We start from the raw sequence: 18,916 nt of genomic DNA, 5'->3' as shown, positions 1-18,916 counted from the left end.
CGCTCCGGCCTGGAGCAGTTTCCGCTTCCCTCCGCGCCGACCCCGCCCAGGCCCCGCCCCACCCCAGCCCCGCCCCGCAGCACAGGGGCGCGCGCGCGCGCGTGTGCGGGAGGGGGCGGGTGGGGAAGGATCGCCGGCGAGATCCTGAGGCGAGGCTCGCGCGCCCGCCCCCGCCCTGGCCCCCAGCTCCCACCCGGTCGGCCCGGCTCAGCCATGATCAAGGCGATCCTCATCTTTAACAACCACGGGAAACCGCGGCTCTCCAAGTTCTACCAGCCCTACGTGAGTACCCCGCCGCCGCCGATCCGGGTGAGGGGGGAGTCGGCGGCCGGCGGCGCCCTCAGGGCGACCCCCTCAGGCGCGCCGCGGCCCTTCTCGCGCCCCGGCCGCCTCGCGCTCCCGGCTGTCAGCCTCCGGCTGGGTGTGAGCGCGGTGCCCACCTCCCGCGGCACTCCCATCCTCCGACGTGGCTCTCCCCGGGCGGCTCCTTCGCCCGTCTGTGGGCTGGGTTGTTTCCCGGCTGCGCGGGCGAGGCCCTGGAGACTTCGCGTTGTCGGGCCGAAGCCGGTCGGGCAGCCGCAGCCCACCTGCGCCCGCGAGCCCACCCGGCACCCTCGCCTTCCTGCTGCCCGCGGCTCCTGTTAGACGCCGAGGGAGGCAGCGCGGAGCCCGTTGGTTTCGCAGCCCCACCTCCCCGACTCCCAGCCTTTCCTGGTGGACTTCTTTCTCTCCTCCCGTGGACAGATGGGCTGCTGTTTTCCGCCGTAATCCTGTCCTCGCGCAGGAACTTGGGCTTCCTGCGTTGGGAGGACTGCACGCTCTGTACGGTCTCTCCTGTAGGTTGTTGCCAGACGTGATCGACTGCCCACGGTGACTTTCCGGTGTCTCCTTATTAAAGAAAAAGATGATTGAGGACCCAACGTTTTTTATGTGGCTTTCCCCCAGTGCTGCAATTTATTTACTCCTGCAATAAATGGCAACATTTGTAGTTGACCGATTAGAATTGTGATTTTGTACTCAAAGTTGGCATTTTTCTGCGTAAGGGAATTTGCCCCAATTTGTAGTTTTTCTCCTTATGAAGAAGAGTAATATTTGTAAAACTCTTTTAGACGTGTTAATATTGTTGAAAAAGTGCAGGAGGCTTTAACGTAGTAAAGATAAGTAATTTGTCAACGATTGCGGGAAGGTAATAGGCAGTTGTGCCTATCAGAGGGCGAAATTCTCCACTAGGTAAAACACAAAATTAGGCTCTCAGTGATAGGATTAATGTAGAGGTATAACTGTTGTGTAGTGTTGAGGCATTTTGCTTAGAGCCAAAAATGAACTTTCAATTAAATATTGAAATTGTGCCAAGGCTACCACTTCTATGCAGCTAAATCGCAGATGGAAATCATTCCTGCCATTAGAAATTAAATGTGAAAATGTCACTTTACCTAAAACGATAATGCAGTCTGTGGGTGTTAGCTGAAGTGAGAAATCTTAAGTTCATTCCTCATTTCCTTAAGTAGTTTTGCTTTTGCTGGCAATAAAGAATATTTTCTACTACTCTTGCCTAGTTTGAGTATAGTATAATTTAAATCCTAATACTCTAAGAATTCTACACTATTCTTTAATCCAGGATAAAATCCTTCTTGATCCTTCTGAGTGAAAAAAATGCCCTTAACTTTGCATTGTTAATCATTTGGCTAAAATATAGTACTAACCTTTACTGAAGGAATCGTTCTCTTTGCCATTTTGCCTGTGCCATCCATTTGCAATGTGAAACTGATATGTTCCAGTTGTGAAACAGAATTTTAAAATGTTTTTCCATATCTACACTAAATAATTAAGCAGTATTCAAAACAGTAGATTTCATGGCTAATCCATAATGTCAGTGTTAACCACTCCTGTAGGGCAGAATTTAATCATGTACAGAAAGATGTATTGAATTTGGAAATCCAGAAATACATCTTTTTCTTGTCCAACAATGGGAGCAGAAATATCTTTTACCTTTACTGGGTAGGCAGCAGTGAAGGTGAATGTGGGAGGAGACAGTTCTTGCAGCAGTGGCAGCTCTGGTGTCATTTTTGGCCACTGCTAAATGACAGTGTCACAGGGGCAGAGAGAGTTGTAATAAAAAGAAGAATCTAGTGGTCACTGAACATGTGGAAGTGGGGATGCCAGGAACTGTTTCTGCATTACTAGTCTTTTATAAATTGAGTTTTGCCAGCTATGTGTTTATTTTTGTCATTCAGGAATAATTTAAGATAATTTATAATTTGCTTCCTCTGATAGATCATAATCTGTTTGAGGGCAGAAATCTTTTTCATTTCTTTATTCCATCAGTCATTTTGTTGACAAATACTGATTTCATGCCTACCATGTGCAGTGTTTAACAATTTGGAGATGAAGGAACAGATAACTTCTGCTCTTTCAGCAGGGGGATAGACAGAGCTAATAAGCAGAATGTATACTATGCCAGATAGTAGTAAGTGCTGTGGGAAAAATAAAGCAGGGAAGAGTGATAGGGAGGACAACGGTGACAGTTTAAAATAGTATGGTCAGGTACATTTTCACTGAGAAGGTGACATTTGAGCAAAAGCTTGAAGGAAGTGAGAAAGCCATCCTTGTAGATAACTGGGGGAAGATCATTCCAGGCCCAGGGAGCAGCAGATGCAAAGGCCCTGAGGAGAGAATGCCTGTTTGAAGAACCTGCCCTATTAGAAGAACACCAAGAAGACTGGCATGGCCAGAGCAGACGCTGTGAGGAAAGGGTAGTTGGAAATGAGGTCTGTATGTATAGGCCATCAGTTTATTCTTATCTCATTGCCGGGAATGTCCTTCCCTTCCATTGCCAAATGGCCAAATTCTAGGCTTAACTCAGACATCACTTGAGCATTCTTTGAAGCCTTTTATCTTGCCTAAAAACTCCTCTTGGTTCTTAGGATTTTGTTTTTAGCATTATTATGGTACAGTATTCTGTTTCACAGCCCATAATTCCTTGGGGCATCCTATAGATTCTTCAAAAGAAGATATCAGATTTTAGATATATTTGTGTTACCGTCAGCAATCAACATTGAGCCTTGAATATAGAGAACTCCATAAATCTTTGCTAAATTCATTCATTAGAATCTCCTAGCTTGAGATGGAGTTCGCATTAGACATGCCTTCCTAAGTTTCCTTCTAAGTCTTGAAATTTAGTCCTTTATTAACTAGAGGTTTTAAGAATCCATGCCTTTAGGACAGAAGTAATAGGGGAATAGCTGTTACTACCACTGTTTCTGTTTTAAGTTGAAAGAAGTCTTTAAGAAGTATATATCCAATAATAGTGACAGTTTTGAGTTTAATTTATTAAGGGGTATCTAGAGGTGTGGCTGGGGTACTCCAGATGCATCCACTTTATTTTGCCTTCTGTATCCTTTTGCTGTGACTACAGAAGTTCAAATGTTTTTCTTGGTTTATTTCTTTAATTGATGTTTAGCCACAGCGATGTGGCAACAATAAACTTTCGTCTTTTAATATTTTCCTGGAGAAATGTATATATTACTGTGAATGACTAATGACGTATATATTTCATAAACAAGATATATTTTTACATAGCAGTCAAAAAAGAAAAAAACCCTTTGAGGGTAGTTAATGTACCGTGGAATATCCATTGGTGAATCACTTTAATAAAGTAAAAATATTTTTCTTTCATATGCATTGTCTTAGTTGTATCTACAGATATAAAAATTGTTTATGTATTAAGTGTGCACACACAAAGTACAAACAGAAACGTTTTCAAACTGTTTTGTACATGAGTTGCCTCAATATTTTTATAAACTGTATCTGATTAAGTTGTTTGTCATCCAAATACAAGCCCTAAACAGAATGCTCAGATTGTTCTTTCCTTTTATTTGAATTTGTTTACATAAAAAATATAAAGGACAAGTAGGAATAACTGTTTCTTTTAAAAAAATCCTTGAGATGCATTTATATTTACTGATGTCTTTTTTTAGCAACTATTAAGACAGTGTGGCATATGGGATAAACTTATTTTTATGATCAAGATGTAGTTGTCATCAGTTCTAAGTATTAAGGTGTTAACACATATTAGCGCATAGTGTTTGAGCTGTTTTGTTAAGAAGATGATTCCAAATGAATTGTTTTCCTTCCATATGAGTTAGGATGCTTTTGCCTATGTAAATTGGGTCTTATGTAACCTGACTCCAATTTGCTTAAGAAGAGCTTTGTTAGCATACATGTTAGGAGGTGCAGACTAGGAGATTCCAAAATTATTTGATTCAGCAAATCAGTATCTTGGTCATAGAGCCAATTTCTTTCTCTTTCTCTGCTTTGCTCTTCACAAAGTTGACATCCAAAAGCTGATTTTCTCCTTGAAATCAGTGGTGATCAGTAAAATCCACAAGTGAAAGTAGTCTGTTCCTGCAGTCCTGGACTATATCTTTCCCTTCAGTCTAGTTAATTCTATCCAAGACCAGTGACAGCTTGTGCTAATCAGGATACACCCTTGGAGCTGAGAATGAGGGTGGAAACATGAAGAAAATCGATATTCTCTTGGAAAGGTGGAAAAGAGGAGTGTTTAGGCAAACAGGTGTCCGCTATTCCCTCTTTATTAGCCCATGTTATTTTCTTTTGAATAAGTATTTTTACTTCTCTATAATTTTAGATTGCTTCTAAGGTTGTTAGTATCAGGAATGGTTCTTGATAATATGTGGTTCTGACCATGTGCCACAAAAGATCTTAGTTCAGGATATCTTTATATCAAAGGATCATTGAAAAATTCAAACCCTAATATGATCATAATGTTTGTATGTAGTATGCTTGAAGACTTGCTTTTAAAAAATTAAGATTAATAAACCTGTTGAAAATTGAATAAAGTAGAAATAAAGTATTTTGGGAAAAAAGTGATAAATAGGGCAATGTTTTAGGTCATTCTTCTGCCTTTCAAAGCAGTAAAGTGTTGTACAGGGTAGCTGTATTGTTTCTTTAGTAAAGGTGATTGTTAAATTATTTATTATTTTCATTTTTAAATGTATTTCTTTATTGTGATTACATGGGAAATATTTAAGTATTAAGATCAATAAGGCCATCCTTGATCTCACCATCCACAGATAACTATTAATATTTAGTATATTTCCTCTCTATATTTTTTTTCTTTCAGAATACCCTGATGAAGAGTATATATACCTTTTAGACATAATATCACAAAGAGTGCATTGAACCTGTTGGTGAATTTATCGAACATTTGTGGCTTTAAGATAATCAAATACGTGAATATCTGGCTGTTATTTTGTTAAATGTTTAAAAATACGATAATGTATGTTAACTGCACTTTAATAATTGGCATATATTTTTTCTCTGTGTGTCTTCCCCCAAAACTGAACTTACATAAGTAACTTGAGTGTATCAGGGCCCTTCCCTTTTGTGATCACGAAGGGAAATCATTGCTGATTTTTATTATAAAGTCAAAGAATTCATTATTTAGCGCTCGGAAGTGTCTTTGTACTTTTTGGGTTGTGGATTTCTTCACTGCTGCTGCTATGCCAAGGTGATTCTGAGTTACAGATCTCCTAGAGGAGCCAGTCCCCTTCCAGCCTCTTGCTGTGTAAACCTCTCACATTCAGAAGAGTATTGCAGTGTAGGAGGAGTTGAAGGTCAACATTCTAGCTACCAGGTGTCAAGTTCTTAAGACTCCAAGGAGAGGTATGCTTAGACTTTGCTCTTTGAGGGTAGGAGTGGCCTTTTGGACCATTAAACTCTCCTTTCTCTCTTTTCCTGCCCATATTCCCTCAAAAGATACTTATTTGTTGTTTGTATGCCCCTTTTCTCAGCACTGGTGATACTGTAATGAGTAAGACAGATGTCCTTCCTCCCCTGTGAGTTTACATTCTAGTGATAGGAAATAGACAATAAACAAATTATGTAAAACTGTGATTAGTCTGTAAAGAAAAATGAAATGGTGTAAGAGCATAAAGAATGGGGTGGGGGGAGAGGCTATATTAAAGATCATCAAGAAAAGCGTCTTTAAAGACCTGACATTTGCGAAGAGAACTGAGTGAGGTGAGGGAGTGTTTGAGAACAGCTGAGGAAAGAATGTTTCAGGGAGAAAGAGTTACAGGATCCCTCAAATGGGACCAAAATTTGTGTTGAGGAATAGCAAGAAGGCAAGCTGAGTGATCACAGGTAAGAGGGCAAGAGATAAAGTCAGAGAGAAAGACAGGGACAGATCACGCCTGTATTCCAGATCATACAGTCTCTTCAGATCTTTCAATCCAATGACATAATCCCTAATGTGCTTTCCATAAGAAATGGTATTTCTCCTTGAATCCTTCTGTAGTTTGCACAGTTGAACAATGCCTCTGGACTCTGCAGTAGAGGCAGTGATGCTGTCCGTTGTTCAGTTATTTTCTTCTCTACCTGGTGTGGAGAGGTAGGAGAGCTAACCCAGTGAATGATGGTAAAAGTGAGTGCTCCAGTTCTGTGCAGCCTCTATACAAATGAGACCAGTGATCAAGCTGGTTCCATTTCCTAAGGAACCTGTGAAGTGATACGACACAGGAAGAAAAGCATTTATTTTTCTCAGACATCTCACAGCCTTAATTATAGATGAGCAAAGTTTATGTGAATCCCGCTAGACCACCTGTTTTATTGTGTGGAGAAGCATTTACATCTTTCCTGTCTTGTTTGAAGCCTTGTAATTCTAGAATCGCTAGCTGTCAGTCATTTGTTCTCTTTGTTACCCAGGAGAAAAGGGGTCTTTATCAGTGTGTCAGATCCATTGAATTGTTTTGATTACTGTGCGCTGTCTAATTAAGTGGGGGAAGATTGCCAGTTTGCCCCACCCCACATATAATTCTGCCATTTCCTGTCATTGATATATCTTAGTGGGATTGTTATAAAATAATTTGATGGGGGTAAAACATATGTAACATTTAATTTACCAGTTTAAGTATATAGTTCTGTGGCATTAAGTAAATTTGCAGTGATGTATAACCTTTGCTACCATCCATTTTAATAATTTTTTATCTTCCCCAAATGAAACTTTATACACTGGTAAATGCTGATTCTCCATTCTCCCCTTCTCCCAACCACTGGCAGCCATCATTCTACTTTATGTCTCTATGAATTTGACTACTCTAGGAATCTTGTGAAAGAGAGATCATACTATGTTTGTCCTCTTATGACTGGCTTATTTCACTTAGCATAAAATCTTCAAAGGTTTACCCATGCTGTAGCATGTCAAAATTTCCTTCCTTTTCAAGGTTGAATACATTTCCTGACTAATTAGTGATGTTGAGCATCTTTTCATGTGCTTACTGATCATTTGTATATCTACTTCAGGTAAATATCTATTTAAGTCTTTTGCCCATTTCATAACCTGGCTTTTTTTTTTTGAATTGTAGGAGTTATTTATACTTTCTGAATATCAGTCTCTTCCCAGGTATATATATATATTTTCTCCCAAACTATGGGTTGCTTTTTCACCCAAGGAATGGTATCCTTTTTCAAAGGATAGTGTCCTTTGATGCATTTGATACCATTCCTTGCATTCCTTTTTATGATCAAATAATATTCCATTGTATAGATATACCACATTTGTTTATCCCTTAATCAGTTGATGGATGTTTGGATTACTTCTACTGTTTGGCTTCTGTGAGTAATGCTGCTGTGACCATTTACATACAAATTTTTGTGTGGACGTATGTTTTCATATCTCTTGGGTATATATCTAGGAGTAGAATTGCTAGGTCATATGGTAACTATGTTTATTAATTGTTGAAAGAGCTGCCAGACTGTTTTCCAGATTGTCTGTTCCATTTTACATTTCTGTCAGCAATGTGTGAAGGTTAATTATTTCCTCATTAACTCATTATTTTATTATTATTTTTTGATTCTAGCCATCCTGGTGGATGTCAAATGGTATCTCATTGTGATTTTGATTTGTATTTTCCTAATGACAGTGACTTTGAGCATCTTTTCATGTGCTTATTGGCTATTTACATATCTTTGGAGAGAAGTCTATTCAAATTCTTTGCCCATTTTTAAGTTAGGTTATATGTCTTTTTATTATTAAGTTTGTAAGAATCCTTTATATACTCTGGATAAAAGCCCCTTATCAGATGTATGATTTATAAATATTTTTTCCAATTCTGGTTGTTTTCACTTCCCTGCTGATACCATTTGCAGCACAAAGATTTTTAATTTTGATGTTGTCCAATTTATCTGGTTTTTTTTTTCTTTGCTTGTGTTTTTGGTGCTGTATCTAAGAAAGCTTTGTCCAATCCAAGGTCATATAGATTAGTACCTATATTTCCTTCAAGAGTTTTGTAGTTTTCTTACACTTAGGTTTATGATCCATTTTGAGTTAGTTTTATATATAGTGTGTGGTAAGGATCAAATGTTACTTTTTTTGTATGTGGCTATCCAGTTTTCCCAACACCATTTGTGGAAAAGGCTATTCTTTTCTCATTGAACTGTCTAGGTACCTTACTCCAACTTTTCTCCCCAATTTTCCTTGTTTTTGAGTTCTCAGACCTTTCAGCTTCCACCGTGGTTCAGGCTCTCTCATTAAACATTTCAAACCCAGTCTATCACCTTCTCAGCTATTTGTTACTTACGTAAGTAATAGAGTTTTTGCCACTGAAAGTGGGAAACATCTTAGTATAGTAGATGTTAGTTTTAGAGTCATAATAATAGCTTTCTTTTACTGAGTGCTATCCTTCTTGTGCTTAAGCAGGTTTAATGCATTTTTATGCATTGTGACGGAAAAAACCAGAGAGTTCTTCTCTAAAGAAATTTAATGAAGTATCTGGGCAAGTGTTAATTTCTGTTGTAGGTGCCCTCTTCCCTCCTTGTTTTTTGGGATTTAAGGATAGACTCATCTTGACTGCTTGTTCTTTACACACTTGGGCTAAAGTGAAGCCTTCTCACGTATACCAATTCTCCAGCCAGACTTCCTCCTTGGGAGCAGTCTGGCAAAAAAATATGCTAACTGAATTTTCTTTGCTGATGCCTTCTCTTTTTTATGATTCCTAAGTGTTGGAGTACTCTGAGGCTTAGTCTTCAGACTTCTCTTCCGTTTAGGAAGAAGACAAAATCTTCTCTTCCTTTTGCATTTTTATGAAAAATGAACTAATTATTATTCCTCATATATGTTCTTTGCTTTCTTGATTCCATGCTTTGGCCCAAACTTTTCCTTCTACCCCCAATATCATACAACTTAACATTTCCTCTTTTCTGCAGTTCTGAATTATACCTATTCTTTAAAGCCTTTCCTAGATATCTTTCTCTTTTCTTTGAAGGTGATAATCTTGCTGCTGAAAATCATGTGTTCCCCTTGACTTCTTACGTTATTTGTTCTGTTCTTATATCAGGGGTTGTCTTCTTTTTAAAAAGACATCTGTTTCTTTTTTGAAATATAAAAAAGGCAAGATACAGAACACTAAATTAAAATGTTAAATAGTTATATTCATTTTATTTCTTGTTTTAAGCTCTTTGGCAAAAAAGCCTGTTACTCTTTCATCTTGTTAATCCTCGATATTCTAATTTTCAGTAGAATGATTGAATGCATTTTAAGAAGAACGTTCTTCTTTGAGTATGTGTGGGAGGGAGGGATGAGGGAAATGACCTATTTACTCTTTGATTAAAGGGAAGTTTGGGGTTTGGAGTTCCCTTTTATGATCTATACATAGGACCAAGAAAGGAACATAGGAAAAGATAAAGTTTTATCAGTGGGATGCTGAATTTTAAAACTTCAATTTTTTGTTAATGCATTAAAAATATTTAAAATAATTTAAGTTGTTGCCTTTATGTAACTCTAGTTGTCTTTAGACTGATGTAATCTGGGAGTTGTGATGACCAACAGAAATGAATCTCTTTTGACTTCTGCTATGAACCTAAAGCAAGAAATCTGATCAGCCTGAAGCAAGCTCCAGGCTTTATGAAAGCTGTTAAATTAAATTGATCTTTAAAGAAAGGGAAATTGTTTTATGTCAGCAGAGACCTGATTTGTTTAATCTTAACTTAGACTTTGATTGTTTTATTAAAATTTCAAGACATTCTTTCCAGTATTGATTTTCTTAGTTGAGTATTGCTTAGCATTTTAAGAAAGACGATTCCAAGTGGTAATCTTGATGTTCATATGAGAAATCCTTTTCACTATTTAAATAGTGAAACATAATTAAGGTTTAGCATATTTAACTTGCTATTTGTTTATAAACAATAATATAATGCAAGAAGATAACTTTCCTTAAGAGAAAACTCCTGTAGGACCTTTATACTATCGTTAGTATTTTCGAGCTTATTTAACAGATGATGACAAGGCCCAGAGATAGATATTTTAAAATAAATCAATGTTAATCCATGCTTATTATGGGCTAGCTATTATTTTAAGAGCTTTATGTACATTAATTCAGTCCTCACAATGACTCTATGAAGTAGTACTGCTATTTTTTCTTGTTACAAACGTGAAAAACTCAGTCACAGAGAAGTTAAGTAACTTGCTCAAAGTCATACAGTTAATAAAGACCATATTCAGGAATAAATCCATGTAATCTGGTTGTAGATTCTATATTCTCCTCCCTGCCTTCTTTATTTTAGTTTGCTTATCCAAATTATATGTAAACATAGGTTAAATAATGTAATAGTTCTATAAAGTTTATTTTGAAAAATACCATGCTGTCATTTCCCTCTTTCCAGTAAGTACTTTTAGCTGATTACTCAGTGTCTATGTACATGTCTCTAAATAACATGCTTACTTTGCTGCCTGATTTTTCACTTGTAGGCATGATCTGTTGACTTCTGCTATTGAAAAATATTATTTAGCTCTTTTTCTACCCATCTCGCCCAACATCTGTGTCCTTCCAGTCTTCTCATAGTTATTTCATAATTTTGGTTAGATCAGTATTTGGTTTTTACATTAATTTCCTGTGTAAACGCTGTCCTCAGCCAAGCCACCTTGTAAACTGTGCTTAGTTTTTCCCTTCCTGACATTGCATTTTCCTCGGAGATACAATCACCTTTTCCTTTGGTCTGGTTTTCTATTTGCTTATCACTAATTCATATCTTTGCCAATTGTCTCAGTTATGTACATCTCTCAATTTCATGTTCTTGAAGAAATCCCTCCCATAATCCTTTGACTAAGGCCAATCTGGACCTGTTTTATGGCAGTCATACTAGGATCTTTGTTATCTTATGTATTCCTTTTGCTTGTTCCTCCAATTTGTGATCCCCTTTGATTTCTTGGTTTGTTATCTTACCATGGTGGAGCATATCCTCCATAACTTCTTGAGAAAAGACATGCGAGGTAGATTTTTTCAGACCTTGTGTCTCTGAAAAGAGTCTTAGAACTTCACCTTGACTGCCTATAGAATTCTAAGGTTGGAAATAACTTTTCCTCAGAATTTTGATGGCATTGATATATTACCTTTTAGTTTCCAGTATTGTTATCAAAAAGCCTGAAGCATGTTCCTTTAGGGTTAAGCCCTCTAGGCCTGGTTAACCTTAATCCTGATAAAGGCCCACTTCCAGTCTACTCATACAGAAAATGTACGTACTTTTATGCAGGATGTTCATGTATCCCAGAGAATGAAGTTCAGTATTATTCTGAAATATTAAGGACAAAAATAAATGTGGAAACACAAATTTTAACTTAACAAGCAACTGTTTACATTTTTCTTTTCTAGCCCCATAAATTATATCACCTCCTTTAACTGTATGATATGGGGGTGAAGGGCATGGGGGACCTGGAAAAGTCTTCCACACAAGTCAATGAACATGGAGTAATTATTTTCATGGATAACTCTAAAGTTGACCTTACAGAAATATGAAACAGAATTTGCAATTGGGCTAATTGTTCCTACGATCAAAGAGTTAAAAAGGTGGCTGAGAAGGTGTGGATGGGGGGTGCTTAAGCCAGTGGGATGGGGTGGAATATGGTCTTATTTACCAATCTGTCTTTTTATTTCATGCTTATTGGTAACACATTGCATAAAACTTAAACTCTTCAAATTTGAATATATATATCTCAGTATTTTAAATAGGAGATAATGCTTTATGGAATTGGCATTTTTTAAAAAGCCTAACTGCTCTCATGTGCAAATTTATATATTTTTACTTACCAATTCATTAAATATTCAACCCTAAAAAAAAAAAGCCAGAAGCAATTCTGATTACTTATTCTCTGTGTATGATCTGTTTTTATTGTCCAGAAAGTATGTAAACTCTTGTTTGTCTGCAGCTTCTGAAGTTTCACAGACCCTTTACATTAGTTGTGCTGGATACTTGATGATCCCTTTAATTCTTGAAATTCTTGTCCTCTCTCCTTGAAAAACTTTCTCAGTTTTTTCTTTTTGAATCTCTTTTTATTCAGCATCTGGATTGTTCTACTTTTTTATCCTTTCTCTTCTATTTTCCATCTTTTTGCCCTTTAGGTCTATTTTTTGAATGATTTTCTCAACTTTATTTTCCAGTCTTTCCCCTGAATCTTAAGATTTCTCCTTTATTTTTAATTTACATAAGCTCATTTTAAAAAATTTCTGAGTGTTATTTTTTTATATGCTGTTCTTGTTTCATAGTTGCATTATCTTTTTTTTTAACCTCTCTTTTATGATATTAATGATAAATACTTAAAATTTTTCTTCTACCTACTTGGTTTGTTTCCTCTAAGTTTCTTTTCCCCCATTTTTGTCCTTAGTTTTTATGTTAGAGCTGTCTTCAGACATCCACTAATCTTTGGTTGAGTTCTATATAAAAGTAGGACACTAAAAGTTAATTGGAAGCTCTGAATCCATGAGTAGAGATTGTCTTTATAAGCTTTATTTGAGACTATCAGGCTAGGCAGTTTAGTGTAAGAATTGCAATTGTAACAACAGCCCCCCAGTATTAGTACCTTGACACAATAAAAGTTTATTTATTACTCACATCAAGTCTAGTATTGGTGTTCCTGATCAACTGGAACCTTCTGTGTAAGAATTTTTTGTCATTCTTGAGATGGGATCAAAGGAATTTCTGCAACTAATTAACATGGAAGATTGTGCAGGAAGTTTTATGAGTGAAGCTTGGACGGTATATTTTTAATAACTGGCTCACCGGTGGGAAGGAGCTCTAATCTGTAGCTCTTGCTACATGATGTAAGTATTCCCGTTATGACTAGTTTCAGGCTACCAACATGATGTCACTGAATGCAGAGTTGGGAAGACATACGCACAGTTGTGCCAGCTCGGGTATTCCACTGCAGCTGCCCACCATGTTACATTGGCCAGAGCTGAGTTGTATGGCTCCCCCTAAATTCAAGAAAAGATGGAAAATATTGTTGAATTGTGTGCTGGGGTAGTCGGTTTTAATGAACGAATAACAGTTTCTGCCATAGTGGGAACCTCCAATGTCATTACCTTTAGATCTAGGTAGAATTCCAGGAGAAGTTTGTTCCAGGCTCCAGCCTAGAGGGTGAAGAAGACCTGGCTGTAGGAATTCTGGGGACTCATTGAAAAAAAGGACTGGAGATTTCCACATCGGCTTGTTCACATTTTCTTAATTCCTCTGTTTTCAGTATGACTTGGTATTCATACTTATAAACTGCCCTGACAAACGACCACAAACTCAGTGACTTAAAACAACGCTAATTTACAGGCATACCTCGTTTTATTGTACTTTGCTTTATTGTACTTTAAAGATACTGCATTTTTTACAAATTGAACGTTTGTGGCAACCCTGCCTCGAGGGAGCGTCTGTCAGTGCCGTTTTTTTCCCCATAGCATTTGTTCACTTGTGTTTCTCTATCACATTTTGGTAATTCTCACAATATTGCAAAGTGCTTTATTGTTATTATATTTGTTATGGTCATCTGTGATAGTGATCATTGATGTTACTGTTGTAATTGTTCTGGAGTGCCACGAACCATACCCATATAAGACAGCAAACCAAATGTTGTGTGTGTTCCGATTGCTCCACTGACCAGCCAATCCCCTATCTCTGTCCTGCTCCTCAGGCCTCCCTGTTCCCTGAGACACAACAGTATTGAAATTTGACCAGTTAATAACCCTGCAGTGGCCTCTAAGTTCCACAAGTGAAGGGAAGAGTTGCATATCTCTCACTTTAAATCAAAAGCTCAAAATGATTGAGCTTAGTAAGGAAAGCATGTTGAAAGCTGAAATAGGCTTAATTGTTGGCCTCTTGGCACCTAACAGTAGCCAGGAGATCTAGAATTAGAAGTGGAGCTTGAATATGTGACTGAATTGCTGCAATCTCATGATAAAACTTCAACAGATGAGAAGTTGCTTCTTAAAGATGAACAAAGAAGTGGTTTCTTGAGCTAGAATCTACTCCTGGTGAAAGATGTTGTGAAGATTGCTGTTATGACAAGAAAGGATTTAAAGTAGTACACAAACTTAGTTGATAAAAGCAGAATTTGAGAGGATTGACTCCAGTTTTGGATAAAATGCTCCAGTTGTGGGTAAAATGCTGTCAGACAGCATTGCATGCCACAGAGAAATCACTTTTGAAGGGAAGAGTCCAACGATATGGTGAACTTCATTGTTGTCTTAGCCTAAGAAATTGCCACAGCCACCTCAATTGTCAGCAACCACGGCCCTGATCAGTTAGTAGCCATCAACATTGAACAACAGCAAAAAGATTATGATTCGCTGAAAGCTTAAATGATGGTGAGCATGTTTTAGCAATAAAGTATTTTTTATTAAGGTATGTACATTTTTAAGACATAATACTGTTGCACACTTAGTAGACTATAGTACAGTGTAAACATAACTTACATATGCACTGGAAAACCAAACATGCACATGATTCCCTTTATTATGATGTTTTCTTTATTGTGAGAATATTTTCTTTATTGTGATCTGGAACCAAACCTCTAATATCTCCAGGATATGCCTTTATATATACCTCACTTTTTTTTCCTTATCCACTCATCCACTGAGGTACACTTAGGTTACTTCCATGTATTGGCTATTGTAAATAATGCCCTAATGAACGTGGGAGTACTTATGTCTTTTCAAGTTAGTGTTTTCATTTTTTTTTTTCAGATAAAAACCTTGAAGTGGAATTGCTGGATCATGTGATAGTTCTATTTTTATTTTTCTGAGGAATCTCTATACTGCTTTTCATAGCTGTTGCACCAATTTACATTTCCACCAACAGTGCACAAGTGTTCCCTTTTGACCACCTCCTCACCAATGCTAGTTATTTTCAGCATTTTTGATAATAGCCATTTTAACAGGTGTGGAGTGATACTTCATTGTTGTTTTAATTTGCATTTCCTTGTTGATTAGTGATGTTGAGCAACTCTTTGTGTACCTTTTGGCTTTTGTGTGTTTTGCCAGTTTTTTAGTTGGGTTGTTGGAGAGTTTTTTTGCTATTGAGTTGTCTGAGTTCTTTATTTTGGATATTAACATCCCTTATTAGATATACAATTTGCAGAATTTTTTTCCATTCAGTAGGTTGCCTGTTTATTTTATTGATGGTTTTCTTTGCTATACAGACACTTTTTAGTTTGATGTATTTCAGATCTTCTATTTTGCCAAGGCATTTTCTATTGGGATGTGTATCTTTTCCTTACTGGCATGTAAATGTTCTTTATGTACACTGGATATGATCCTTTTGTCAGTTTTTATGTATTGCAGATATATTCTTCATGTTTGTAGCTCTCTTAATTTTTCTGGTATCGTATGAGCATTAGAAGTGCTTACTCTTAAAGTGATCAAATTTGCCAACCTTTTTCTTATGGTTACCCTTATTTTATGTCTTGTTTAAAAGTCAATATTATAATGTCAGAAGGATATTAACCTGTATTATATTTTTAAATTTTTGTAACTTCACCATTAACATTCATTTTTAATCAAACTGGGATTGATTTTTGAGAATAATGTGAGAGCTAGAAGTTCACTGTATTAGAAGAGAACCAAAAATTTTTATCCTGGCACCATTTGTGTAAATGATTTTCCATCCTTGCTAATCTGCCATAAATATTCTGTTTTAAATTAAATTACTGTACTTACTATGTATGAGTGTGTTTCTGGTTCCATCAGTCAGTTTCCCTATTTCTGCACCAATATGTTATCTTAATTACCGTGGCTTTGTAATAATTCTTATCTGGTCAGCAGATGCTCTTATTTTCTACTTGCATTTCCCAGCGTCTTCTTATTCTAGTTCTCTGATGCAATATTTATGTTTTGGAGTTGTAATCAGGTTTTCAAGTTTTTCCCCTTGTACCCCGTTGGGATTTTGATTAGCATTACCTTGAGTCTTTGGAGCATTCTGGGGAGATTGAACATCTTTAAAATATTGAATGATTCAGTCTGTAAACACTGTACATTTTTCTATTTACCTACATCTTCTTAATTTTTTCAATAAAGTTTTATATTTTCTCTTGCTTTTGTTTGTTTGTTTAATTTATTCCTGGGCACTGCATGGTTTTTGATGTATCTTTTTAAAATAGCATTTTACAGCTCATACTTGCAGAAGCTTAGAATTGGAATAGAATTTTGTATAATGCCTTTGTGTTCTTATTTAAATCTTCTGATAATTATAACACTTGTGCAAATTATGTTAGATTTTTCTGTGTGGAAAATTTTTCATCTGTGAATGACAATTTTGTTTCTTTGAAACTAATCCTTTGAAATTTGTTGTTTCCATCATTTTTTGTAGTTTTATTTTTATCACCTGTATATCTATCATTATGTAATATTTAGTTTTGCATTTTATACTAATGGAATGATTACGTATTCTTTTTTTTTTTCTCTATTGAAGTATAGTCAATTTACAATGTATCAATTTCTGGTGTACAGCATAGTGTTTCAGTCATATATATATACATACCTACATTCCTTTTCATATCATTTTTCATTATAGTTTACTACAAGGTATTGAATATAGTTGGCTGTGCTATTTGCTATAAACTTATTCTTTATCTGTTTTATATATAGTAGTTAGTATCTGCAAATTATGAACTCCCAGTTTACCCCTTCCCATTCCCTTTCCCCCAGTAACCACAAATTTGTTTTCTGTTGTCTGTAAGTCTTTCTGATTTGTGAATGAGTTCATTTGTGTTTTTTTTAAGATTCCACATATAAGTGATATCATACGGTATTTTTCTTTCTCTTTCTGACATATTTCACTTAGAATGACAATCTCCAAGTCCATCCATGTTGCTACAAATGCCATTATTTTATTTTTTATGGCTGAGTAGTATTCCATTGTATATATCTCACAGTTTCTTTATCCAGTCATCTGTCATTGGATATTTAGGTTGTTTTCATGTCTTGGCTATGTAAATAGTGCTGTTGTGAATGTTGGGGTGCATGTATCTTTTTGAATTAGAGTTCCCTCCATGTATATGCCCAGAAGTGAGATGATTACATATCATTCTGGTACTTCCTTTTCTACCCTGCTATCGACTGAATTGTGTATCCCCAAAATCTGTATGTTGAAGCCCTAACCTTCAATATGATGGTATTTGGGATTGGGACTTTGAGAGGTAATTAGATTTAGATGAGATTATGAGAGTGAGGCCCTCATGATGTGATTCATGCACATACAAGAAGAGATACCAGAGAGCCTGTTCTTGCTGTCTCTCCCCACAAGGACACAATGAAAAGGTGGTTGTCTTCAAGCCAAGAAGAGAGCAATCACCAGAAACCAACTATGCTGGCACCTCTGTCTTAAACCTCTAGCCTCCAGAATTGTGAGAAAATAAATTTCTGTTAGTTAAGCCATCTGTCTGTATTGTTTTTTTTTTTAATGGCAACTTGAGCTAAGGTAACTCCTTTTTTTCCACATTAAATTTTTAAGAATCTTTAATATTGATGGTGTAATTCACTTCTTTAGTTTTTACTCCTTACAAGATTCCGTTTTATGAGTATATCATAACTTATCTGTGATAGGTGGACATTTGGGTTATTTTCAGCTTTTTTGATTGTTGCAGTGACTTTATGAACATTTTTCTCTGTGTCTCTTGGTATACAGCTTAAGAGTTTATTATGTATACATAGTTGCCAATATTCTCTTGTTTTTGAGCTTCAAAAACAATGATTTCATATGGTATGGCACAGTAGGTAGGAGTGGAAATGCTGGATTATAAAACTATTTGCCCAAGTGGTTATACCACTTACCCTTCCCACTGATGGAACGAGAGTTTCTTTGACTCCACATCTTTGTCAACATTTGATACTGTCATAATTTTGCACTTTTGCTAATATGGTGCACATGGTGTTATCTCATTGTTACTTTAATGTGTATTTCACTTCATTACTAATGAGATTTAGCATCTGTTCCTTTCTTTATGGGCCATCATATTTTCTTTCCTGTGAAATTCTTCTTCACAGTTTTGCCCAGTTTTCTCTTGCAGTGTTTGAGAAGCTGACTTTTTTTTTTGCTGGGATATGAATTGCTTGGTGAATTTAATAAATATTTATTGAGTGTATTCTTGGTTTTAGGCTGTGCTTATGTAGAGTTGAGTAAGATGGATAGACTCTTACCTCAATTTGCCTTAAGTTAAATTTGCTTAATTGGAAGCTCCAAACTTTGGTTACTTTTCTTCCATTAAAATATAGATTAGCTACATGAATTGTTTATAACTTTATCTTTCTGTTTCACTTTACTTGTTTGTAAAACAATGAGCTTTGACTAGTTAATATCGAATGCCCGTTTTACTAGCGTCTACAGTTCATGTGTCTGATATTTTTCTTGTGGGTTTTTGAAGCTGAGAAATAAGTTTTATTGTAGTGGTAAACTATAAAGTGCTGATTTTTGTTCTGTTTTTGCTTTTAAAATGTTGGGTTTTGTTTCTGTTAAGATATGATAGATTTGTTCTCCAAGGACCTCTCTCTTAGATGCATTTCCCAGACAGATATTACTATCTTTTATTTTTAAAATTCTTAAAATACTGTTAAACCTAGAAATTTGATCCTAACATATATGAATT

The 18,916-nt window shown here is 36.4% G+C and overlaps 1 protein-coding gene across 2 annotated transcripts in view; it reads left to right on the top strand.

Annotated features, from left to right (window-relative positions):
- The first annotated feature begins 53 nt into the window (after positions 1–53).
- AP3S1 (adaptor related protein complex 3 subunit sigma 1) overlaps positions 54–18,916 on the top strand; it is a 64,522-nt gene continuing 45,659 nt past the window's right edge. Inside the window, exon 1 of one of the 2 annotated variants that reach the window (XM_031673147.2) lies at positions 54–282. In XM_031673147.2, the coding sequence (XP_031529007.1) occupies positions 214–282 (69 nt within the window). In that variant the 5' untranslated portion in view covers positions 54–213. The remainder of the gene's footprint in view (positions 283–18,916) is intronic. The other variant, XR_012070729.1, reaches the window with a different exon arrangement.

The sequence above is a fragment of the Vicugna pacos genome, chromosome 3, assembly GCF_048564905.1.
Source record: "Vicugna pacos chromosome 3, VicPac4, whole genome shotgun sequence".
In the NCBI taxonomy this organism is placed as follows: domain Eukaryota; kingdom Metazoa; phylum Chordata; class Mammalia; order Artiodactyla; family Camelidae; genus Vicugna; species Vicugna pacos.
Note: the sequence above shows the minus strand (reverse complement) of the source record. Positions and strands in the feature narration are given on the sequence as shown.